General features: G+C 43.4%; 1 protein-coding gene across 1 annotated transcript; it reads left to right on the top strand.

The window, feature by feature from the left end:
- The first annotated feature begins 1,862 nt into the window (after positions 1–1,862).
- LOC103635576 (probable metal-nicotianamine transporter YSL3) lies at positions 1,863–22,083 on the top strand. The gene is made up of 6 exons (XM_008657992.3): positions 1,863–2,306; positions 2,460–2,626; positions 18,419–18,516; positions 18,609–18,746; positions 19,779–19,965; positions 20,885–22,083. The coding sequence occupies exons 1-6, from the start codon at positions 1,976–1,978 to the stop codon at positions 22,013–22,015; spliced, it is 2,052 nt and encodes a 683-aa protein (XP_008656214.1). The 5' UTR covers positions 1,863–1,975; the 3' UTR covers positions 22,016–22,083.
- Positions 22,084–24,793: the final 2,710 nt, after the last annotated feature.

Below are 24,793 nucleotides of genomic sequence, written 5' to 3'. Positions count from 1 at the left end.
TTCAGTTTTCTTGCCAAGCTAGGTCATGAAAAACAGAATCTCAGCCCACAACCCCAGAATAAGCCACCAGACAAAAAAGTGCAGAAGAAGACACTGAAGTAACGAAACTAAAAAGTGCAGAAAAAGACATTGAAGTAAAGAAACTAAACCTTGATTAACGCATTAATTTAAACCAGACAATCATGTTCTGTCTAACCATGTTAACACAAACGGTTTATATCAGGTTAGCACAAACATGAAATCGGAAGAAAATATGTGTTTAACTTATGATGAAGGTTTGCAGATTATGAATAAATCAAAATCAGTCACTATAAACTACTGTGAGATTTGCTGATACACAAATAGGGATAAAATCAGTCACTATAAAATACTGAGATTTGCAGATTATGAATAAGTAAAAGAATACTCTAGAGCAGTGTGCACCTATCGAGCTGTGGTGGCCGCTGCTCCTTTGACCACCTCACCAAGACGTTGTGCAGGCGCGCGATGGCGTCCACGGGCGGCGCGGCCAGGCTTGGGTTGGAAACAAGGGGGAACACAAGGACAGCGCGCAGGCACCCCACCTCCTGGACCTCAATTGGATCGCGTCGCGCTCCCCTGGAGGTTGGAGGATCGACGCGTGGAGTTGGGGAGAAGCAAGCAGGAATCCATGCCAGGTCAGGCGAGGTAAATGGGGGCGGACTGAGGAAAAGAGCAGCGGTACCGGATGAGGAGGGTGTGGCAGAGATCCTCGGCCACCTTCTGCTATCTGTGATTGATGGCGGCGCGATGGCTGCCTCGGATCCCCGTCATCGCGGAGCAGAGGGGGAGGAGGGTGCGATGGGGTGGATCCGAGGCCACCTTCCATCGACGACGTGGGGAGGAGGCTGCGGCGGAGATCGCCGGCCACCTTCCGTGATTGATGGCGACGCGATCCTCGGCACAAATTTGTGGTAGCGCGGACACGCGATGACGGGGATCTGAGGCCGCCTTCCATCGAGAGCGTGGGGAGGAGGCTGGGGCGAAGATTGTCGGCCACCTTCCTGCTATCCGTGATTGATGGTGGCGCAATCCTCGGCACAAATCTGCGACAGCGCGGACAACAGCCGGTGTTGCAGGAAACAAATCAGGAAGCTAAATGATCCTCGGCGGAACCGTGCATGGCGCAGTTGTTGGTAGTATAGATTCTGTTGATGGCGGACGTTGTTGGTAGGAGATCGTGGCGCGGATGGCGGCGCGGGTGGGAGTGGGAGGCAGAACTGTGCACCAGACCGATGTGTGGACTCCTACACTATGTTCTTAAGAGTAGTAGAGATATATGTGTGCTTTGATTTTGGCTTTATTTTTCGCTATCTGAACCTCTCTGTTTGCACTTTAGGACTTCTTTGGTGACAAGAGAATTGAGGGGAATTAGTGAGGATGAGGGCCCAGAGAATTGATGGGGATTGAAAAAGATTGAGGGCCTAGGGAATTGAGGGGATTGGGGAGCAAGCCATGTTCGTTTCATCCCTAAACCACATGGATTGTGGGGGTTGAAAGGGATTCAAGAGGATTTCGACTTGTAGATGATTTGATCCACTCAATCCATACGGATTTATAGAAAATGAACAGGGCCTCATTACAATTCCCTTTATTGGGATTTTTGAAGACTAAGTTTCTTGGGTGATGATGGTGGAATATACGTTCTAAAACTCCTTAGGAACATATCTACCGACCGATTTCGACACACCTCTTTCAAACGGTACATGGTCAATTTCTGCTGATTTGATAGATATGATGAGTTGAAACTCTCCATCCAGTAGCCTTGTGCCAAGTTTTGTTATACATTCTATTTTTACACTTTGTCCGTCTATACACACTCCCGACCTCTCAACGACCCCAAAACCATGCAACACCACTCCTAAAAGAAACTTTGTCCACCAAGAATCAAGATCAAGACTAGGACAGATCAAGGTTAGAGGCGATCTAGCAGGCGTGCGTGGAGATCATCATCATCATGGATTCTACAACGGAAGAGGCCTCGCCATGTGTGGAGCGGGGATTCGACGGGCTTCCTTATCCTGGGTTCTGGGAGCAGGTGACGTTGCGTTCCATGGCCATCGCGGTGGTGCTCGCCGCCGTCTTCTCTCTGGTCACGCTGCGCATCTACATGACCGTTGGGGTGGTAGGCGCACTCAACATGCCCACGAACGTCCTGAGCTTCTTCTCCGTGAAGAGCCTCGTCTCCCTGCAGCGGCGCTACGGCATCTCTGCTGCCCCCTTCACGCGGCAGGAGAACATCTTCCTCCAGACCTGTGTCATCACCTGCGTTAACACTGCAATCTCAGGTAATGCTCCTCTCTACTCGTGTTTCTTTTGTTGGTCGATTGTGTTAGGATCTTCTTGATTTGCCTGCTTCTTCCTCTGCAGCGCGTACCTACCAATTATTGTAGCCAGTACAATTTTGTTGATCAACTCCTCGACCCCTATTCATTCTACAGGTGGTTTGCCAAATTATATTACTGCAATGAACGCTCAGGTGGCAACATCTCTTAGAGATGATCCGGATAAAGAAGACATTATTGACCGCATACCAACAGGAAAATATGCGCTGTTCCTTTTGCTTACTGGTCTGGTGGCGATAACATTGATGCTGCCACTGGCACAGGTAATTTATTTGTGATGACGATTTAGGCATTTTCAGATTCAACTTAATCCAGAAATATAGCGCGATAAACGTAATGATAGATATGCGCATGTGTGCATAACTACTTAGAGTAGCATTAAACAATAGAATAACATGCACAAAAATAACGAACAGCGGAGTGACCAACACTCAAACCACCGATGACTCCATTCACACGAGACATCTCGTGTGTATGTTCGATGTAGTCGATCGAAATTCGATACAGGACGATGTTCGCAATGCAGTCCCGCAAACAGCCACCAGGAAGAAGACGAACAAGTTCCCGGGAACAAGGTGATGCCAACTACGCGAATACGCTGATGTCACCAACGAGTCAATGTCGGTCAAGCAGTCGCGCTGTGCGCTCCCCAAAAACCTGATTGGCCGCCTATCCCGAGCAGGATCTCTTACAACGACGATGGTTTTCGGAGACCTGCTTACTCCATGTCTTGTGCGCGCAACAACACCGAGTCAGGAAAGCAAAACGCAGTGTAGCAGTGGATAGATCTAGTGGTGTTATGTGTGCTTGGGTGAGAGGTAGTGCCGAGACCCCTTACTTCCACGTTAATGTCATGAATGGGTCATCAAATGACGATAACTCCCGACCATCAAGAGACATGAGTTACTAGTCATGAAAGGAGGGCCATCAAGACAGTAACTCCCAGTCATCAAGAGCCAATTAACTAATTGTAACTTCCACCACTAATGTGCCTTAGGATTTATTTGATTAATTAATCAATGGATTTATTTGATTAATTAATCTAAAAATCCCCACCAAATTCCAAGGCACATGTAAAATACTCTCAGTTCCACTGTTATTTATATACCAGTGTTTCAATGGAGACTGTTAAGTTGAACATCCACCTAGCATAGATGTTACGTTCATCCACAACTGAACAATGGACTATGCCTTGAATTACTAGTTTTGTGTGAATAAATTTCACCAAAGCCCTTAATTGATACTAGGCTGCAACATGCATTACCTAGCTTTGGAGCATATAAGTCCCTCCACAGCCTTTCATAAATTTTTAGAGATCACCCAAATCTCATGGGATGTGACTAGCAGTCAAGTTCATATAGGTGTGTTCCTCAAAAGATGTTCTATAGGACAACATCTTTGCTTCACAAGCCATTTGGAACACATTAAGGTGAAAATATGACCCTGCCTTACAAAAAGAAAAGATATGCATCTGAGATAAACCGTTGTCAAGGGCCTTTCCTCACAGTCTACCACTAGTTTGTTTCACCATTATAATTCACGGGATCTCTGATCACATAGAACAGGTTACTACTATAATAAACATCAAGTGGGTCTCAAGCCCATCTCACTCGGTGCACTATCTATAACATTACGTGATAGTCTCTTCGTGAATTGATCTATAGATTTTTAGACGTATGGACATAATCCAACGCTATCACTCCAGAGATTCTCAAATTCCTGACAAACTTCAAACGCTTCTATGAAGGATTTAAAGGAAGGAAGCCAGATCTTTCGCATCTTCGGACTTGGGGTTGCCTTGCGAAGGTGAATGTCCCGTTGCCGAAGAAGAGAAAGTTAGGCCCTAAGACCGTAGACTGTGTCTTCCTGGGTTATGCACATAACAGTGCAGCTTATAGATTTCTAGTGGTCCATTCCGAGACGAGCGAAGTCGTTGTAAATGTCATAATGGAATCTCGGGATGTGACATTCTTTGAGAACATCTTCCCTATGCGGGATAAGGAAGTAGTAGCCCCAGATGGTCCATCTCGGACATATTCTCTGCCCTCGAGTGTCCATGACCAGACTCTAGATTTGGAGTTAAGGAGGAGTAAGAGACAAAGGACTAAAAAGTCTCTAGGTGATGATTATATTATTTATCTAGTGGATGAAGAACCACGCTCCCTCACAGAGGCATATACATCTCTGGATGCAGAGTACTGGAGGGAGGCTGTCCGTAGCAAGATGGATTCAATCATCTCGAACGGAACTTGGGAGATAACTGGTCTCCCAGCTGGTTGCAAGCCTGTGGGCTGCAAATGGATCTTTAGGAGGAAAAGGAGACCCGATGGTACTATTGAAAAGTACAAGGCCCGTCTTGTGGCTAAGGGTTTTACTCAAAAGAAATAGGAGGATTATTTTGATACTTATTCTCTGGTGGCTCGATTGCCCACAATCCGTGTGCTTTTAGCGCTGGCGGCTGCTTATAAACTTCTTGTTCATCAAATGGACGTAAAGACAACATTTCTAAATAGAGAGCTGGAAGAGGAAATTTATATGCAGCAACCAGAAGGATTTGTGGTTAAAGGACAAGAGAGCAAAGTGTGTTGCTTGATTAAATCCTTATACGGTCTTAAGCAAGCTCCCAGACAATGGCATGAGAAGTTTAATAATACTCTGACCACTGCCGGGTTTTGTGTAAACGAAGCCGACAAGTGTGTGTGTGTTATCGCTTCTCTGTGGGCAAAGGTGTCATCATGTGTTTATATGTTGATGACATATTGATATTTGGGACCGATTTGGAGGCTATCATGGAGACAAAAGTATTCCTCTCCAAGAACTTTGATATGAAGGACTTGGGTGAAGCTGATGTAATATTGAACATCAAGCTAATAAAGGGTGAGGATGGGATTACTTTGTCACAATCCCATTATGTGGAAAAGGTCCTGACTTGCTTTGGACATATGGACTGTAAACCAGTCACCACGCCCTATGATCCATCCTACACGCTCAGTAAACATGAAGGTGAGCCTATGAACCAGCTACTATATTCGCAGATCATCGGATCTCTCATGTACCTGAGCAGTGCAACTAGACCAGATATCTCATATGCAGTATGCAGACTGGCTCGTTATTCGGTTAGTCCAGGAGATAGACACTGGGTAGCCTTGTATATAGTGCTTCAGTATTTGAAGGGAGCGATGAATCTTGGTATTAAATATACCGGATTTCCGTCGGTACTTGAAGGATTCAGTTATGCAAACTGGATCTCTGACTCGGATCAAATGAAGTCTACAAGTGGCTATATGTTCACTTTAGCTGGTGGGGCCGTGTCATGGAGATCGTCTAAACAAATAGTGTCGACACGTTCCACCAAGGAGGCTGAATTAGTTGCACTTGATTCAGCAGCATTGGAGGCTGAATGGTTGAGAGACCTGTTGTCAGACCTTCCAATGCTAGCAAAGCTGATACCGGCTATCCTAGTATACTGTGACAACACTTCTATATTGCTGAAAGTGAACAGTAGAAAGGACAACCAAAAATCCTCGAGGCATATCAGAAGACGACTTGATTCATGTCGGCATGCTAGAGAGACGGGTGTAATAACCGTAGATTACATCAAGTCTGAAAGGAACCTTGCTGATCCTTTCACCAAAGGACTGTCTCAAAAGCCAATCCAAGCAGCGTGCATGGGAATGGGACTCGTACCCTGTTAGCGGTTTCAACTGCGGATAACTGTCCTGTGTGACCGGAGGTCCCGAGATCCAGGCTCCAAGAAACGAAGCACTGTGGAACCAAGAGCACAAAAGATAAAGAGTCTCATGAGCTGCTGTGCTCTATCTGTATGGCAGGTTGAGCAATATGCTCTTAATTAAGTCAATGCTATAAGCAGGGAAATTGTCCTATAGAATTTCCTTAATGATTTCACCTATATGAGCTGACTGTGGGGTCGCAGTCCGGGAGAGAATGGGGTTTTCTCTCTAGTGAGCTCATGAATAGATATTAAAGGGCATGACCGTAACGCCCTGCCCCGTAAGAGAAGCAGATAATCTGCCTAGTACTATGTGCCTTTTGTGCGAAGATTCTCACACTAGGGTTTGTGGATCAAGGCGTAGTCCTCCGCTTACTCGTGCAGGGTTGGAGTACACTGGAATAGGCTTTGGTTCAAACCTAACAAGTACCTCTGCCGAAAAGTAGTATATAAACAGTACGAGAGCTCATTGACATTGATCATAAAATAAGAGTGAAAATGGTGGGGATTGTTATTCATTTTGGGGTTTTCCCTTTATTTTCTTTTGAGGAAATAAAGAAATGAATTAAAAAAATAAGTGGCCAGCCGGACTGGGCCATTTCTAGGCCCGTAAGCCAAGCAGCCCAGCCGGCTGGAAAAATCCCTAGGGCACTTCCATGCCTCTGGCTAAGACCGCGGGGGGAGAGAGCGCAGGGAGCTGAGCGGCGACGGTTCTAGCCGAACGGCTTCTCTGATTCCTTCGGCGAGATTGGCCAGGGTTGATGCTGATTCGTTGGCCTCCTACCCTTCTCGGCTCCTTAAAGGCAGGGTGGTAATCCCCTTGGGTTTCTCCCTAGAGACGTGAGGTTCTTTGTTCTCTCTTTCTTCCACCATTTCAGTCGCGATTTTGGATCGATTCGATCATTCCTGGTGTTCTTGTGTTGAGCGAGCCATTGGTGACTGGAAACTAGGAGAAAGTGGAGCTGTGCTCGTGGTTTCTAGCGCGCTGTTACAGTATTTCAGCGCCATTGTGGTGCCGTTCTTCTCTGATTATTGTCCACCGTGGCCTGGTGCTTGGGCTCCCTGCTGCGCGGTGTTCCTCTTCTCGGGCTGGTGCCGTGGACGTCACCCTCGGCTCCGGCAGCGGCTCTAGTATCTCCGTCAACCTCCCGCCGTGTAGGTCCGGACGTGGGCGGCGGAATTGGTTTTCTAGGACAGAACCTTGTGTTCGCTGAGCTGGTCTTCCCACGTAGACAATCTACGTGTTGTGAGTTACCCGTTGCCTCTATTTATTTATTGAGTAATTTTGTGCAATCTGCTAGTATTATTTACTTGGATGTGATTGCACAATTTGTGGGCGGATTTGTGTGCTCGATGATGATAGCGGTGTAGTGAGACAACGTAACAGTCTGGGTTTTAGTGTATTATCATTTTCAGTATTAATATTATTTGTGCCTAGTATTCTTTCACTATTATGCAGGTTGATTATTTAAGTTAATTATTGTTCCTTAATTCTTGTGCACACTGTTTTGATCTTGATATTCATGCTTGATTTCTAGGCTCATGATATTTGATCTAAAACCCTGATTTGATGAGATAGGACTGTCACGTTAGTCAAGGATCTTTGATCACCCTTTAGCGTTGGAGGGCTGTCTAGTGCAGCAACCTGCTATTTTGAGAGCAATATTTTAATATAAACAATTATGTTTATGTGTTTAATCCACCTTCTTCATCTACAAGTCATGTTTAATTTACAAATGGACCTGAGTAGCTATGTTTCATGTTTCCATTTAATGGAATTGCTACTGTTCTGTCACACCCGGGTTTCAGGGCACCAAGACCCGGGCGCGAACATAATCACCAGGTGTGCTGGGACCAAGTCTCACACATATGATGAATCATGGCACAGGATCGAATGTCACATCTTTACTACATAATAGGAGTTCTATACAAAATAAATAAATAATTACATTATAAGGAGACAACGGTCCAGCAACCCAAAGTTGACTGGGAGACGACGACCTAGATCTCTCACGAACTCATCGCAGCATCCTCCTTGCGCCTTATCCTGTGGTACCTGTCCTTGACCTGTGGGGGGTGTGAGACAGCAAGAGTGAGCTCACATACGTTCATCGCTCAACAAGTTGTGGGGAATAATGTGCATGAACTCGCCAAAGGTGGGAGCTCACGTGAAGTGTAAGGCTTACCAAAGAGGATGGTTAGAGCTGAGCATTGCTTTTAAAGTTGGTCAAAATTTTATTAGCAATCACTAAGTATAAGTAAATACCAACCCAATTAAGTAGTAGAACAAAAGTAACAACATCACCTGCGATGCAATGCATATGACAAATTGAATTTAGTTCCATAATTTAATCATCAGAGAGTCCTGAGCTGCTCATGACCGTGAGCTCGGCTAGTATACCAGTTTTACACTCTTCAGAGGTGGTACCCTTTACCCATAAGTCATGTTACCCGTCTGCCAAGGGATCGCGACTTCCCATACACCTCTACCGAGGAGGCGAGGTAGGGTAACACTACGAGGCCTTTACAAAGTTCCACTAGCTTCAGAAAATCCGCTACAATTTATAGGAAGCTCCAATGCAGGGTTCTTGCCTGACCGCCATCGCAGCAAAATCAACCAAGGACCTCCCTACACTGACCACTCCCCTACTGCCCTTGCCCCTTTCGGGTAAGGTAGTCCTCCACTAGCTTTAATAATTAATCAGCCAAGGGCGTCCATAAACCCTTGTGGTGGCACGTGTTTCTCAAGTTAAGCTCTATGTTCCAATTAACATTTAATGATCTTGTCATGAACATAAATAAAATAACAACATAATTGGAACATAGATATAATGAAATATTAACCCAAAACCATATAAAGCAGTAGCAGAACTACCCAAGTGATTCAGGGGTAAACAAGGTATTCAGGATAAACAAACTAGGGTGACCTATTGGGTCCCATCAAAATTAACCTATGCAGATCATTATGATTAATCAGAACATGAGTAGGTAAAAAGAAGAGATCAAGGGCACAACTTGCCTGGGACTTGAGATTCTAGGTACCAACTTGCTCTTTAGATGACTTGTAACCTCGCGCTAGTCGTAGCAATACAGACAAACATGATATAGACAAAATTAACATCACACCATACATATGAATAAACTATATAATAATATTCTACGCTGCGTAACGAGATCGTAGAAACAAGAAATACTAAATTCGGAGCTACGATTATTAAGTTATGAATTTCTGAAGTTATTATGTGCTTGCTACAAAATTTATTGAGTAATCAATTCTAGTATAGGTTTCATGTCAAAACAGCGTTACCAAGTAGTAGGCAATATTAATACAAAATTATGAGAACTTGAATGGTCTAAAAAGGAGTTAAAACGAGTTTTGTATGAATTAAACAAGTTTTAGGATTATTTTTACCCTAGGAATTCATTTTCTATATTCATTTATTTCTTTCTTTGGAGTCCTGGATGGCGTGCATAATTTGCAGAGAGTTCGGGGTTAAAACGCAAAGGTTCCACAGACTCAGAACCTACCCGCGGTGGACTGCGGGTTGGTTTAAGAAAATCACGAGGGTTCTTATGCAAAACGCCAACGGCGAAGAGGTAAGAAGCAACCAGAGCCGTTCGATCTGTATTGGACCGCCAAGATTAAACCATCCGTTTTATAACCGGTACAAACCCACTGCCGCTGGATCAGAGATCGACGGACAACGTTACGCCAACGCTTAATCCAATCCTCGGCCTCCCGATCAAGATCGCACGACCAAGCTTTAATAAAATCGAAGCGCTACGTCCGAGCACTCCAGACCGCATAGATCGGATCGGACGGAGCAGTGCCATCTTCTTCACTTGTACAAGACGTGCGACGGCACCGCGTGGTCGTCTCCCTCCCCCGCAGCAAACGCGGCGGCCAGGAACCCACCGCGACGGCGCCATCGTTGGGCCTCCACGGTGGAGCATCACCGGACACCCCGAATTCGAACCTCGTACCCACTACTTGGATCCCAACTGCGCTACACGTAGAGGACACCCAGGAGAATGCAACGGTCCCCCCATACCTTCATCCATGCCGCACAGCCACCCAGCGCCAATGCCAGCGACTCCATCTCGGCGAGATTCGGAATCCGCGACACCGGCCACCCCTGACAACGCCGCGCAATCGCCCAGGAAGGCCCTAGGGAAGTCCAGCACCCAACAGCGAGGCTCTGTACCGTGAGCGCCAGCGGCGGCTTCCCCTTTCTTCCTTCTCTCTGGTTGCCGCCATGGTTTCCGGTGCTGGAGTCCCATAGATTCGTTCAATTGCTGGGAGCTCGGGTTATATAGCCATGAGGCGAGGCCGATCCTAGCAATCCGGAGAAAGAATCGCAACAAATTCTCCAGGAGATCACGGACGTGACCAAGCGCGGCTTCCGGTTCGGACTTGAGGAAGAGGATAGGGCTGATAGTGGGTCCCACAGACCAGTGACCGTGTTTGATACGCGCGTGAAAGTGATAGGCTGGCCAGTGGGGCCCATACGCCAGCGCCGCGGGGAGGGATTTGGGCTGTGCGGGGTAATTTCTTTAGTGGGCCGAAATACCGCCAGGCAGCCCAGTTAAATGCCTTTATCTTTTCTTTTATCTTTTTCTTTCTCTTTTCTTCCTTTTTAGGTTTAAATTTGAATTTGAATTTTTTGAAGTCAAACTCGTGCTACATTAATCTTTATTACTTTTGTGAAGTTAAGAACACCAATTCTTGAAGTATAATTATATCATTTATTTTTCTATATCATTTCTCTCCTTCTTATTTTCAAAAAGCCCTAATTTTAAGTTAGGGTTTGATTTAACTTCTAGTATTTATTATCTTATTATCCTTATTATTATTATTATTATTATTATTATTTTATGCACAAACATATAAACTCCACATGATGCATTTTCTTTTATTTTGGTAGCATTGGTTTTAATTAATCACTCTCGATTACATGTGTGCTCTTTTATGATGCAAATATAGCACATGAAATGAGGAGATCTACTATGCATTCCTTGTATACAATTTTGAGTATTACAAATCCTACCCCCTTAAAAATAATCTCGTCCTCGAGATTTGTAAGAAAGGGGATCCCACAAGTTTGGTTTGTAGTCTATGTTTTAGTTTCTAGTTGGTTTTAATATCAAAAGATTTGTTTTTTTATATCACAAATTATCAGGTGATTAGGAAAGTATGGGTATATATAGCTACTTTATTATGTAGGATAAAAGATGTCTCCAAAGCATGGGTAGGTTTGGGTAAGAAGGAGTAGGGTAAGGAAGGACTCCATCCCAAATTGTGGATCTTGACTCCTCTGGTGATCCCGCTTGATCCTTGAAGACTTGAGTTGGTGCTTATCCTTTCTTGACGAGGTTGATCATCTTCGGTCTCCAAACTTGTGTCTCCATCTGAGCTAGGGGATATAGTTAAGATAGCTAGGGTCTATGGGTAGGACATTTTTTTATCAATAGGTTCACATAGGTGGATTATGTAACCTATTGGGAGTGTATCGCTGAGTTGATCTATGGCACTAACTTAGGCTTAAGTGAATTAGGAGTATGATTTTATCCTTTGTACCAGCATTAAGTAACTCACACTAGATTAGATCATATTAGATTAGCTGAGATCTAGATTAGATTGGATATGATTAGATTAGACTAGTTTAGATTTGGATCAGATCATGGTTGTTATTTTAGAATGAGATAAGTAAAGTGGTTAGGATAAGACGAATCTGTCAAGGTGAGATGAATCTATTGAGATAAGAGAGAATCTTTTAAGCCAAGATGGATCTATTTAAAATAGATACACTTTAATGAAGGATAATCTAGGTTGTTTAGTTATCTTATGAATTTTATTATATTTATGCCTATATGTATATGCAGATGTAATTGTGGACATTACTCCACAACTCATCACACTCAATCAAAGAACCAAATCAGACATGTATCATAAGAACAAACATTCAAGCACATATATACCTATAAAAATAGTTTGTTTTTGTTCCTAAGATTAGGTCTCCTACTCCTAAAGTCACTTTAGGCATAGGATTTCAAAGTGTGAAATCCACATTTGTATTTAGAAGGAAAAGGTAAGGATAATCAGAGTAAAGCGAAAATAGATGAGAAAAGATTAAGAAGAGTTTAGAAAAGAATCAGAGTAGCAAAGGTAAGTAGAGAATGGTTGTCCATTTCTATCTAGGTTTCGTCCTACAGTCAACATTCCTCTGATACCACTTCTGTCACACCCGGGTTTCGGGGCACCAAGACCCGGGCGCGAACATAATCACTAGGTGTGCTGGGACCATGTCTCACACATATGATGAATCATGACACAGGATCGAATGTCACATCTTTACTACATAATAGGAGTTCTATACAAAATAAATAAATAATTACATTATAAGGAGACAACGGTCCAGCAACCCAAAGTTGACTGGGAGACGACGACCTAGATCTCTCACGAACTCATCGCAGCATCCTCCTTGCGCCTTATCCTGTGGTACCTGTCCTTGACCTGTGGGGGGGTGTGAGACAGCAAGAGTGAGCTCACATACGTTCATCGCTCAACAAGTTGTGGGGAATAATGTGCATGAACTCGCCAAAGGTGGGAGCTCACGTGAAGTGTAAGGCTTACCAAAGAGGATGGTTAGAGCTGAGCATTGCTTTTAAAGTTGGTCAAAATTTTATTAGCAATTACTAAGTATAAGTAAATACCAACCCAATTAAGTAGTAGAACAAAAGTAACAACATCACCTGCGATGCAATGCATATGACAAATTGAATTTAGTTCCATAATTTAATCATCAGAGAGTCCTGAGCTGCTCATGACCGTGAGCTCGGCTAGTATACCAGTTTTACACTCTGCAGAGGTGGTACCCTTTACCCACAAGTCATGTTACCCGTCTGCCAAGGGATCGCGACTTCCCATACACCTCTACCGAGGAGGCGAGGCAGGGTAACACTACGAGGCCTTTACAAAGTTCCACTAGCTTCAGAAAACCCGCTACAGTTTATAGGAAGCTCCAATGCAGGGTTCTTGCCTGACCGCCATCGCAGCAAAATCAACCAAGGACCTCCCTACACTGACCACTCCCCTACTGCCCTTGCCCCTTTCGGGTAAGGTAGTCCTCCACTAGCTTTCCTAATTAATCAGCCAAGGGCATCCATAAACCCTTGTGGTGGCACGTGTTTCTCAAGTTAAGCTCTATGTTCCAATTAACATTTAATGATCTTGTCATGAACATAAATAAAATAACAACATAATTGGAATATAGATATAATGAAATATTAACCCAAAACCATATAAAGCAGTAGCAGAACTACCCAAGTGATTCAGGGGTAAACAAGGTATTCAGGATAAACAAACTAGGGTGACCTATTGGGTCCCATCAAAATTAACCTATGCAGATCATTATGATTAATCAGAACATGAGTAGGTAAAAAGAAGTGATCAAGGGCACAACTTGCCTGGGACTTGAGATTCCAGGTACCAACTTGCTCTTTAGATGACTCGTAACCTCGCGCTAGTCGTAGCAATACAGACAAACATGATATAGAAAAAATTAACATCACACCATACATATGAATAAACTATATAATAATATTCTACGCTGCGTAACGAGATCGTAGAAACAAGAACTACTAAATTCGGAGCTACGATTATTAAGTTATGAATTTCTGAAGTTATTATGTGCTTGCTACAAAATTTATTGAGTAATCAATTCTAGTATAGGTTTCATGTCAAAACAGCATTACCAAGTAGTAGGCAATATTAATACAAAATTATGAGAACTTGAATGGTCTAAAAAGGAGTTAAAACGAGTTTTGTATGAATTAAACAAGTTTTAGGATTATTTTTACCCTAGGAATTCATTTTCTATATTCATTTATTTCTTTCTTTGGAGTCCTGGATGGCGTGCATAATTTGCAGAGAGTTTGGGGTTAAAACGCAAAGGTTCCACAGACTCAGAACCTACCCGCGGTGGACTGCGGGTTGGTTTAAGAAAATCACGAGGGTTCTTATGCAAAACGCCAACGGCGAAGAGGTAAGAAGCAACCAGAGCCGTTCGATCTGTATTGGACCGCCAAGATTAAACCATCCGTTTTATAACCGGTACAAACCCACTGCCGCCGGATCAGAGATCGACGGACAATGTTACGCCAACGCTTAATCCAATCCTCGGCCTCCCGATCAAGATCGCACGACCAAGCTTTAATAAAATCGAAGCGCTACGTCCGAGCACTCCAGACCGCATAGATCGGATCGGACGGAGCAGCGCCATCTTCTTCACTTGTACAAGACGCGCGACGGCACCGCGTGGTCGTCTCCCTCCCCCGCAGCAAACGCGGCGGCCAGGAACCCACCGCGACGGCGCCATCGTTGGGCCTCCACGGCGGAGCATCACCGGACACCCCGAATTCGAACCCCGTACCCACTACTTGGATCCCAACCGCGCTACACGTAGAGGACACCCAGGAGAATGCAACGGTCCCCCCATACCTTCATCCATGCCGCACAGCCACCCAGCGCCAATGCCAGCGACTCCATCTCGGCGAGATTCGGAATCCGCGACACCGGCCACCCCTGACAACGCCGCGCAATCGCCCAGGAAGGCCCTAGGGAAGTCCAGCACCCAACAGCGAGGCTCTGTACCGTGAGCGCCAGCGGCGACTTCCCCTTTCTTCCTTCTCTCTGGTTGCCGCCATGGTTTCCGGTGCTGGAGTCCCATAGATTCGTTCAATTGCGGGGAGCTCGGGTTATATAGCCATGAGGCGAGGCCGATCCTAGCAATCCGGAGAAAGAATCGCAACAAATTCTCCAGGAGATCACAGACGTGACCAAGCGCGGCTTCCGGTTCGGACTTGAGGAAGAGGATAGGGCTGACAGTGGGTCCCACAGACCAGTGACCGTGTTTGATACGCGCGTGAAAGTGATAGGCTGGCCAGTGGGGCCCATACGCCAGCGCCGCGGGGAGGGATTTGGGCTGTGCGGGGTAATTTCTTTAGTGGGCCGAAATACCGCCAGGCAGCCCAGTTAGATGCCTTTCTCTTTTCTTTTATCTTTTTCTTTCTCTTTTCTTCCTTTTTAGGTTTAAATTTGAATTTGAATTTTTTGAAGTCAAACTCGTGCTACATTAATCTTTATTACTTTTGTGAAGTTAAGAACACCAATTCTTGAAGTATAATTATATCATTTATTTTTCTATATCATTTCTCTCCTTCTTATTTTCAAAAAGCCCTAATTTTAAGTTAGGGTTTGATTTAACTTCTAGTATTTATTATCTTATTATCCTTATTATTATTATTTTATTTTATGCACAAACATATAAACTCCACATGATGCATTTTCTTTTATTTTGGTAGCATTGGTTTTAATTAATCACTCTCGATTACATGTGTGCTCTTTTATGATGTAAATATAGGACATGAAATGAGGAGATCTACTATGCATTCCTTGTATACAATTTTGAGTATTACATGTTCGTTGCTGTTATAATTACATATGATATTTTATCTGAGTTATATGCCTGATTTATTCAGAATTAAAATATTTAATATATTTAAATACGTAGAAAGCATGTCACTTATTTATCTAAGTTTACAACACTGTTGTCCCTCTTTAAAATATAAGAGGGGAAGACCCTACGAGGCATCCAGTGGTGGAGGCCCAGACCGATCTGCCTAGTCACCATTGCCGTCCGTCGCGACGCTGAATGCACACACCATCATCCCCTGTCGCCCTTACCACTGAGTTGAGAAGGAGGAAAGGAAGAGGGACGAGGAGGAAGAACTCAAGCAGAGTATGCCTTGCTCCCTTGTCATGCGTGGCCTGCATCATCCAATTCACGGATTGTGCTCCGTGGTCAAACATGGTGAGCAGGTGCATGTTGGTGCTGAATGGGTAGCACTCAGCGAGCAGCCGGAAGGCCGAACCATGGCTGACTGTGAAGACGAGGCAGTACTCTGACTCGGGGATGTTGAGGTAATCCATGATGCAGTTCTTGATGTCGTGCTAAACGGTGCCCTTCTCCGCGGCGCCGTAGAGCGCATGGTTTTGCTGAGGTTGGCGGTGACCTTCGAGAGCGTGAAACGAAGCCGACAACTCGACAAAGTTGTAGCTTTGGAGGTAGGAGAAAAGGCCAAAGGCACAATAGTCGAGGCATACCTTGTCAGGACTCAGGAGCGGGTACTCGTCGACGTGAAGACGACCCATGTTCAAGGCAGACACATAGGTGGGGGTACATGGTGAGGAACTTGGCAAGCGCCTCCTCCATCATCGGGAGCATGTCAGACGACTAGAACGCGCACTCTACGGCCATCGTCGTCGCACGCAGGAAGTCCCGATGCTGCACGTGGAGCCACGCCAGCGACCAGAACCACCCCACAAGCGCCTCCTCCGCACCGTCCCTTCCATCGAAGAGGGCCGCATCGTCGCTGGACTTGGCAAGGGTCCGTCCTCTAACACCTCCAGTGCCTCCCGTAGCTTGCTCTCCTGCTGCCGACGTCCGCCGCCAGACCCCTCTTGAGGACGACAGTGGGACAACATGTGCAGTCGACGTCGCGACGGGTGGTCATGATAACGATGCTGCCTTAATCGGAGCTCAACGCGCGAGATGATGACAACGTTCCCAAACGGGAGTTCCTTGTCGTGTCTTTTTCCTAGAGTCATAGATGTTTAAATGCGCTAAAGCTAATAATTAGCTGTTAAAATTAGTTGAAGACATCTAAGGCCTTGTTCGTTTGTGCTGGATTGGTGAGTCAGAACGATTCCTAGCCGGATTAATTCTCTAATTTATATAAACTTTGATTAGCTGAAACGATTCCGGGTGCAATCCGACGTAAACGAACAAGCCCTAAATAATCTAGTTCATATATTACCAAGAGCATCCATGTAAACGCGGTCATTACCAAGAGCAGGACTTTGCCGAGTGCGTCACTCGGCAAAAAAGTCTTTATCGAGTGTCCGATAAAAAGTACTCGGCAAACCGCCGAGCACTCGACAAAGAGCCGGATTCCGGTAGTGATAGTTCAGGTATTAGCTACTTTTAGCAAATTAATAATAGTTAGGTAGTTATTTGTTAGCTAGCTAATTACACTAACAAGTTTCTATCCAACTAACCAGTAGCTCTAGTGCACTCATTCAAACCCTAAGCCCTTGGCACCAGCCACTTCTCCCTCTCCTCATGAGCCATCTGTAGGAGAAGAGAGAGGCTAGGACCACTCCATCAAAACCCACCCTATTTCTGTGGTTCCAGATCAACCACGCTCCAAGAGAGAAGAGGGAATCCAGGCCTTTTTTCCTCACACCCGTTACCTGACTTGAATTCCTTTACAACCAGCTCAAAAAACTGATATCTCCTTGAGGAGAGGCTAAACTATGTAAGCCAAAAAAACCTTAAGATGTTGTACCAAAAGATGCTAGAAAAACACAGAAAACCAACAGATGGTTGATAGTTTCTAGTCTTGGTCACAGAGAGAGCATCTCGCTGGATGATTCATACCTCTTTTTGCAAGACGGTCTACAGTCCAACATTTATTTTGAGCTACCAGCCATTGGAAGAATCCATATTTAGAACTAGTTTGGGAGTCTAAAAACCGGAGAGGTTAGAGAGGCTAAAATCTCCTTCTTATTCAAAATTGAATAAGGAAAAGATTTTAGCCCCTTCAATCCCCTCTGGTTTTGTGGCTCCCAATTCCCAAACTAGCCCTTAGGCGGAGCCAAGACCGCCAAAACAGTTTGTGGTGAGAAAAAACACAAGAACCGTAGAATAGACCCCTATAAGCCACTCTAGCATAGTAATTGCCATCAGGTGCGACAGAGAAAACATGCTTGTACTCAATATTCAATTGCAAAATTAGACCGAGTGAGCATTCCAGAGGTGCAGATATTCAACTAAGGCTCCCGCTGTTAGAGCACCCTTAATATCCTTAATCTACCTCCTATTTAACAGGGCTTCTTGTACCGTTCTTCTTTTGGTTCTTCTTCTACGAATTATGCTAAACAGCCTTGGGGGCAAAGTCTGATACTCTATATCTTCTTTTGGTATTTATTTGTATGACCTTAGTCAAACTTGACCTAGTACATTTTTAGAATTGCATTTTTTTGGATAAAGATATAGAGTATTTATTTTGCTGTTAGCAGTTGGACCCGTCAATAACCATTTTACGGCCACAAAACAAACGAACAAGAAAACATAACATGCGTGCAAAAATACCCTTATTTTATTTCTGCCTCTAGTAAAAAAAACATTACGAGCTGGTTTTTGTTCACTAGTTGAAACATGACTATATACTTATTGAAGGCTTTTCTTCTATCTGTATATAGGTTATGATTGTCGACTACAGATTGTTGTTTCCAACAGGCTCGGTTGTGGCTCATCTTATCAATAGCTTTCACACGCCGCAAGGAGCCTATGCAGCAAAGTTGTGTCCTTTCTGAATGTAAAATGGAAGTCACAGCATTTTTTGTTACCTTTGTTTTTGGGCCTTGCAGTAACGCTCGCCATCTTTTTCAGATTGCAGGTTGCCGCTATATTCAAAACATTTCTGGGAAGCTTTTCTTGGTCTATGTTCCAGTGGTTCTTCGCTGGAGGCAACAATTGTGGATTTCAGTCCTTCCCCATCTTTGGACTAGAGCTATACAAGCGCAATAGGTGGTAAATAAATCTTTTCCAAATTATGCTTGATAGAAGTTCATAAAATATTAATTGAAAGGTATAGCTCCTGCCACTTCGTTCAAAAAAAAATTCATAAAATACACGTCTTTCTCACAAAAAAAAATCCCAATCAGTGGCGGAGCGAGGCCTATGGCATCTGGGGCTCTAGATAGTAGGTGACAAAGATCACAATCACAGCTAGGGGGGTAAGAGTGGCTAGCCTTGAAATAAAGAACGCGCAAAAACAAAAGATGAACACAAACTGCAATAGTCAGAGGATAGTGCTATTTGCACTGATGGACAGTTTCAAGAACAAACATGATTACAGAGTGTATCAAATGCTAAAATAAACTATTATGTCCCAGATACATACACCTGCAGCTTACACACACAATAGCAAGCTAAACAGCCGCCTAAAACACAGTAAAAAATGGCTTCAATGTGAGACCACCTCCGTGGGCGTGGTCACCAGCCCCTACTATTCCCGCTGTGCTTGTCTGAGTTCAAATGAGCTCCTCTCGCTATGCCAACTCGGTCACATCCATGACCACTTCATCCAACATCAGGCTTATATATACCAACATCCCCCCTTAAGCTTGATGCTCGCTAAGATCATGAACACCATGCAAGTCTCTCATCACCACCAGCTTTGCTGTCGACAATGCCCACACTCATACCCATATTCAAACTACACTCTACAAACAATAAAATTTACCATGCAAAATGTGTTTTTTATGACCATATGGTTGAACTATTGTACATTGCACCTATATGATCATTAAAACATTGTTTTGCACCGCTTTATATTGTAGATTGTATTGTTTATATAGTGTAGTTTAAATATAGGTATGAATATAGGTAAGCTGCTGAAGACGGTATAACAAATTAACTCAAACTATAAACCTTTTACCTCATGAAACCTTTCTATGGACTATAAAATAACTCTTGCAAAACTAGGCAAAATTTTCTTCTATACATTTGCATACTTATATCTGTGTTTAGTCCTAATAAATGTTTTTATACTTACAGATTCTATTTTGATTTCTCTGCATCGTTTGTTGGTCTGGGTATGATTGTCCCTCATGTTGTAAACTTTGGGTTACTTTTTGGGGCCATCACCTCTTGGGGATTATTATATCCTTTCCTTCAAAGTAAAAGAGGGCAATGGTATCACACTGACAGTCGTACAAGTTTGAGTGGAATGAATGGATATAAGGTATACTTGAATGATGGTTATGCATATTTACTTTACATTCTGTTTTGCTTCCCAAATGCAGATGTTATCTCTGATGCAACATAACTTGTATTAATTGGATAAATTAATTCCATTAATCTTTTATTTATTAAACTATGGTTGGCCTTCCTTACTAGGAATTTTACTAGCATTTTAATTATGGGACAATCTTACGATGTAAGCAAGTACAAAAACAAACTCTTGCGTTACAACACTGCCTGTCCAAACTACTAATCTGGGGCAACATCTAACAAACCAAAAGCTATTTCTTGTGCACTTAATTATACAAACAACAAATAAGCCTACATTTCATTGTAAAGCTGTTGAATGTTCAACCAATTGCATTTTTTAAAAGGCTAGAATATGAACCATTTCATATTTTACTTGCACATTAATCTCCATGGATATAAGTCCACTTCTTGCCTTCTTTGCACAACTATAGGGATGATTTAGCATCAGATTTTAATAAAATATCAGAATCAAAACATTATAGCTGAGCTAGCCTCAAATTGATAAATGTTCTCCTGTCTGAACTAACCTTTTATCCTCAGGATTTTGTTTTCTCGAGAAAGATTATATTGCCTCCCATGTTATGGCTGAGCCTTAAGTTTAAAAATACCTTTTGTCATTGGTTTAGTTAGATGAATGGACCAAAACAAATTGATACCCCCAAAGTGATTCTCAAATATTTGCGGTCCTTGATTAAGTCTTGGTTCCTTCAAGATGAAAGAATGTAATTTCATTAAATCACATAAATTTATGTTTATTGAGCTCCCAAAGTAAATTTACAGGATTGATTCTTTGAGAACCATTTAGCTTGAGCTTATTGATATATGAAGAACATAATGAATCATAGGAAGGTAATGAGATTTTAATAACTCTTTTATCCTATGTGTGGCAGATTTTCATTGCCGTGACAATGATTATCACTGAAGGGATGTTTAACTTCATTAAACTCCTTACGGTGAGCTCAATTGACCTATACAAGAAGAGGCAACAAAATGATTCAGGGAAGATCAAATACATGTTGACAAGCCCCAGCCTTAGCTATGATGATCGTAGAAGGCTTGATGTGTTTCTTGGTCAGAGAATCCCGCTCCATGTGCCGGTTGCTGGATATATCGGATGTGCAATAGTATGCTCAGTCGTCATCCCTTGGATCTTCCAACACATTAAACTCTACCACATGGCCCTTCTGTTCACCATTCTTCCCGTTTTCACCTTCTGCAACACGTACGGAACAGGACTCACAGACTGGTCAGTTGCACAATCTTATGGCAGGTTCATACAGTTCGTCATAGCAGCATGGGTTGCCGTGCCTGGTGCGGTCATCGCTAGCCTTGCAGCCTGTGGGGTGTCTGTTGCAGCTCTGAATGTGTCTTCACAAGCCATGCAAGACCTTAAGACTGGCTATATGACTTCGACCTCCCCGAGAGCTGTAGTGGCTGGGCACATATATGGTGTACTGATTGGTTCTGTTATTATCCCATCCATTTTTCTTGCATTTGAGGCGAACGCCAAAAGTACTGCACCCATTGGATCCAAGGATTCAGAGTACTCATGTCCCTCTGCAGCAGTCTATCGTGCCATTGGGCTACTTGGGAAGCGAGGAGTGAAGGAGCTCCCAGATCACTGCATCACCCTCTGTTTGGTTACTTTCTTCATGACACTAGCTATTGAAACAATTAGATTGGTGTCCCAAAGAAGAAACTGGAAGCTACACAGTTTCATCCCATGCATGATAGCAATAGCTCTACCATTCCTTGCTGGGCCTTACTTCACCATCGATATGTGCCTAGGCAGTGTCCTGTTAATCATATGGAACAAAAGAAATAGGCCGCATGCAGAATTACTGTCGTCAGCAGTTGCAGCAGGCTTAATATGTGGAGATGGATTGTGGGTTTTGCCGTCATCAGTACTCAGCATCTTCAATGTGCATCCACCAATCTGCATGAAATTTCTTTCCAGTGGAAAACAAGTGGATATTGCAGACTCATTCCTAAATACTTTAGGACCACATGGAAGGACATGACAAAACTATAGATACTTTAGGAATTTATTGTAAAGGATGCATATGTATTCTATCATGTAGTTCATTTTTTTTGTTGGGATACGGCTCTGCTATAGCCTAAGGTCAATCTCAGGGCTGTGGCCAGCAGACCGTGTATATGACTATTCAAAACATTGTTTTATATTGTAGATAAAACTAGTTATATAGTGAAATTTGAAATAGTAAATATGATATGATAGCTTAAGTACTGGCCAGGCAAGACCCAAAGAAGGCCCGAGTAAAGGTTGGGCCAAGGTAACACTAGTACACAGAAGCTCTATAGTGGCGGTTCTAAACATATTTACACTGGCGTTTTTCAGTACCGCCAGTGCTAGGGGTCAGTGGAAATCAGCATTTCCACTGGCGGTTATTTTGGAACCGCCAGTGAAAAGTGCATTTTCACTGGCGGTTTTCTTAAGGAACCGCTAGTGAAAAGTTCATTTCCACTGGCGGCTGAATAAAGAAAACCGCCAGTGAAAATGCATTTCCACTGGCGGTTTTATAAAGCAAACCGCCAGTGGAAATGCACTTTTCACTGGCGGTTTTCTTTATTCAGCCGCCAGTGGAAGTTTTCCCGCCTTTTTTCAAAATTTCAAACAGTACTGAATTATATATATATTTATTTACACACACACAAACATATATATATATATAGATCTATATTGATATTGAAAGCAACATGAAATTAAATTCTATACATCATAAGTTTTCATGCATTCTACGACATGAAAGTATTCTGTTTACAACCATATATCCTTCATGCATTCTATACATCATAAGTTTTCACCTAAGCTCTAATAACTATCTCGGCTAAGAGATAACCTACTAATTTCTGTTAGTATTCTAAACTCTGGCAAAGCTAATGTTCCGGAAGCATCGTGATATTTTCCTTCTGCGGGAATGACCTCTTTCAATATGAATGTGCAGAGGTCCTCGACTATGCCATACAATGCAGCTTCGGTCAAGTTCTCCGGGTTTCCTCGTTGAAATTGCTGTAAAGGAATTTTATAAACATCATCTATTTATACTCAATAATAACACATTTGCATCTTTAATGACATAAATACATACTTAACTATTACTAATAATACCTTGTCAGGGTTCGTGATGTATCGTCCGTTCACTCTCATGAACTCGCACGCATAGAATCCACATAGGACCGATCCTTGTGGTTGCTTGTGGCACTACATAACGGGAGATTGGTTATTTAGTTGCAACATTGTGTATGATATGTATTCATAAAATCACATACTTACCGGCCAGTGATGATGGATGTCTAGTGGCACGAGTTTTTTCGACAGGTCGTACTTTCCACCTCTCATCTTATAGAATCTATAAGCACTGTAATCTCAAATAGAATCACCATGTTATTCTCAAATTTTAATCGATAAAAGTATGCATGCATAGAAAAGGCTTACAGCTCTAAGATGCTGAGGAATGTTGCATATGTCGAAGGGTCGAAGTTCAAGGAGTCGAGCACCAGCACCTTTCCAACCTTAGGATAAATGAGGAAGCATATCCAGTGGTCCCTGTACGAATCAAATTTGTGATGCATGTGTATTGAAATTATTAATTTTATTTATGCAAAATCACACTTACTTAAAGTTGTACGGGGCCATTATGGCTTCCCTGTCTTGAAATTGAAGCATTGCATGTCCTATGTATGTGGCGTATCGAGCTTCAAAATCCTTCTTCATATCCTTTATACGCTTCTCAACTTCTTCGTCCGTCTTTCCCCGTATTTCATCGTTGTCTTTCCCGATTCTAAAAGTGTGGCTTTCCTCGGATATAAGTATTGGGTTGAGATACCCAACCCTTTTACTGGCACTAGCATTGGGCTTGGTACCGTAAAGAATCTCCTGCTGATCATGTTGCATTCTGCAAGTCACACGTGCATGTCAGATATTGAAATTTTATACAGCTCACTAATAATAACACACATATGTGGAAGTATGAGCGACACTTACAATGCAAACATCGTTACAAGTTGCACGTCGAGTCTCTGAAGGTTCATCATTAACCACATGTCCTCGAATGTAACAACGGCCTTTTGGTTCGAACCAATAAAAGCATGGTCTGGTATATGCACACTGATGGTGTCGATGCCAACCGATGATGCCCGCATGTACCAGTCATGCAACCTTTTAACACCAGCCGGGACCTTTCTTAGTTTGTCAAGAGGTAGCAGAGGTCTGCCCGGCACATATTTTTTAGGCACGTTTTTGTAATCTGCCTTAGTTGGCTTCTTTATCTTTGCGGCCGTTGCCTCAGCCTTTTTTGCAGACTCCTCGTGCTCGGCCAAATCAACAGTTTGTGACGTGAGGCTCCGTCCAATCCCTTTCAAAAACCGAACTGTGCCAGCAGTAGTAGCTTTACTCTTCTTTTTCTGATACGGGGACACCAATTTTGGTATAGGAAGTTTAGATTTCTTTGATGGCCGTGGATCGTTTGATGGCTGTGGAGAAGGTGGATCCCTTGATGGTGGCGTAGACAGTGGGTCACCAAGAGGATGGGGAGGAGAAGGTGGTGGAGCCCTAAATGGTGATGCTTGTGGCGGAGACGGTGGGTCAGAAAAAGGATGAGGAGCAGCATGTGAAGTTTGAGGAGGTGAGGATGGATGTACAATAGGAACAGCAATTTGAGAAGGCGGAGACGGTTGGGCCTGCGACGCCTGCGACGAATTCGACCAATCAAGCAATTCGACATCCCTTCGAGGCCAAAGGATAAAATTCTTGATAGCTTGTCCAAGTTTCTCGATAC

This window comes from Zea mays, chromosome 8 (assembly GCF_902167145.1).
Source record: "Zea mays cultivar B73 chromosome 8, Zm-B73-REFERENCE-NAM-5.0, whole genome shotgun sequence".
Classification (NCBI taxonomy): Eukaryota; Viridiplantae; Streptophyta; class Magnoliopsida; order Poales; family Poaceae; genus Zea; species Zea mays.
Note: the sequence above shows the minus strand (reverse complement) of the source record. Positions and strands in the feature narration are given on the sequence as shown.

Coding starts and splice junctions, on each gene's coding strand:
- LOC103635576 (XM_008657992.3), top strand. CDS start 1,976: ATGGATTCTACAACGGAAGAGGCCTCGCCATGTGTGGAGCGGGGATTC. Junction 2,627..18,418: donor TGATGCTGCCACTGGCACAG/GTAATTTATTTG, acceptor ATCTGTATATAG/GTTATGATTGTCGACTACAG. Junction 19,966..20,884: donor GTGGAATGAATGGATATAAG/GTATACTTGAAT, acceptor TATGTGTGGCAG/ATTTTCATTGCCGTGACAAT.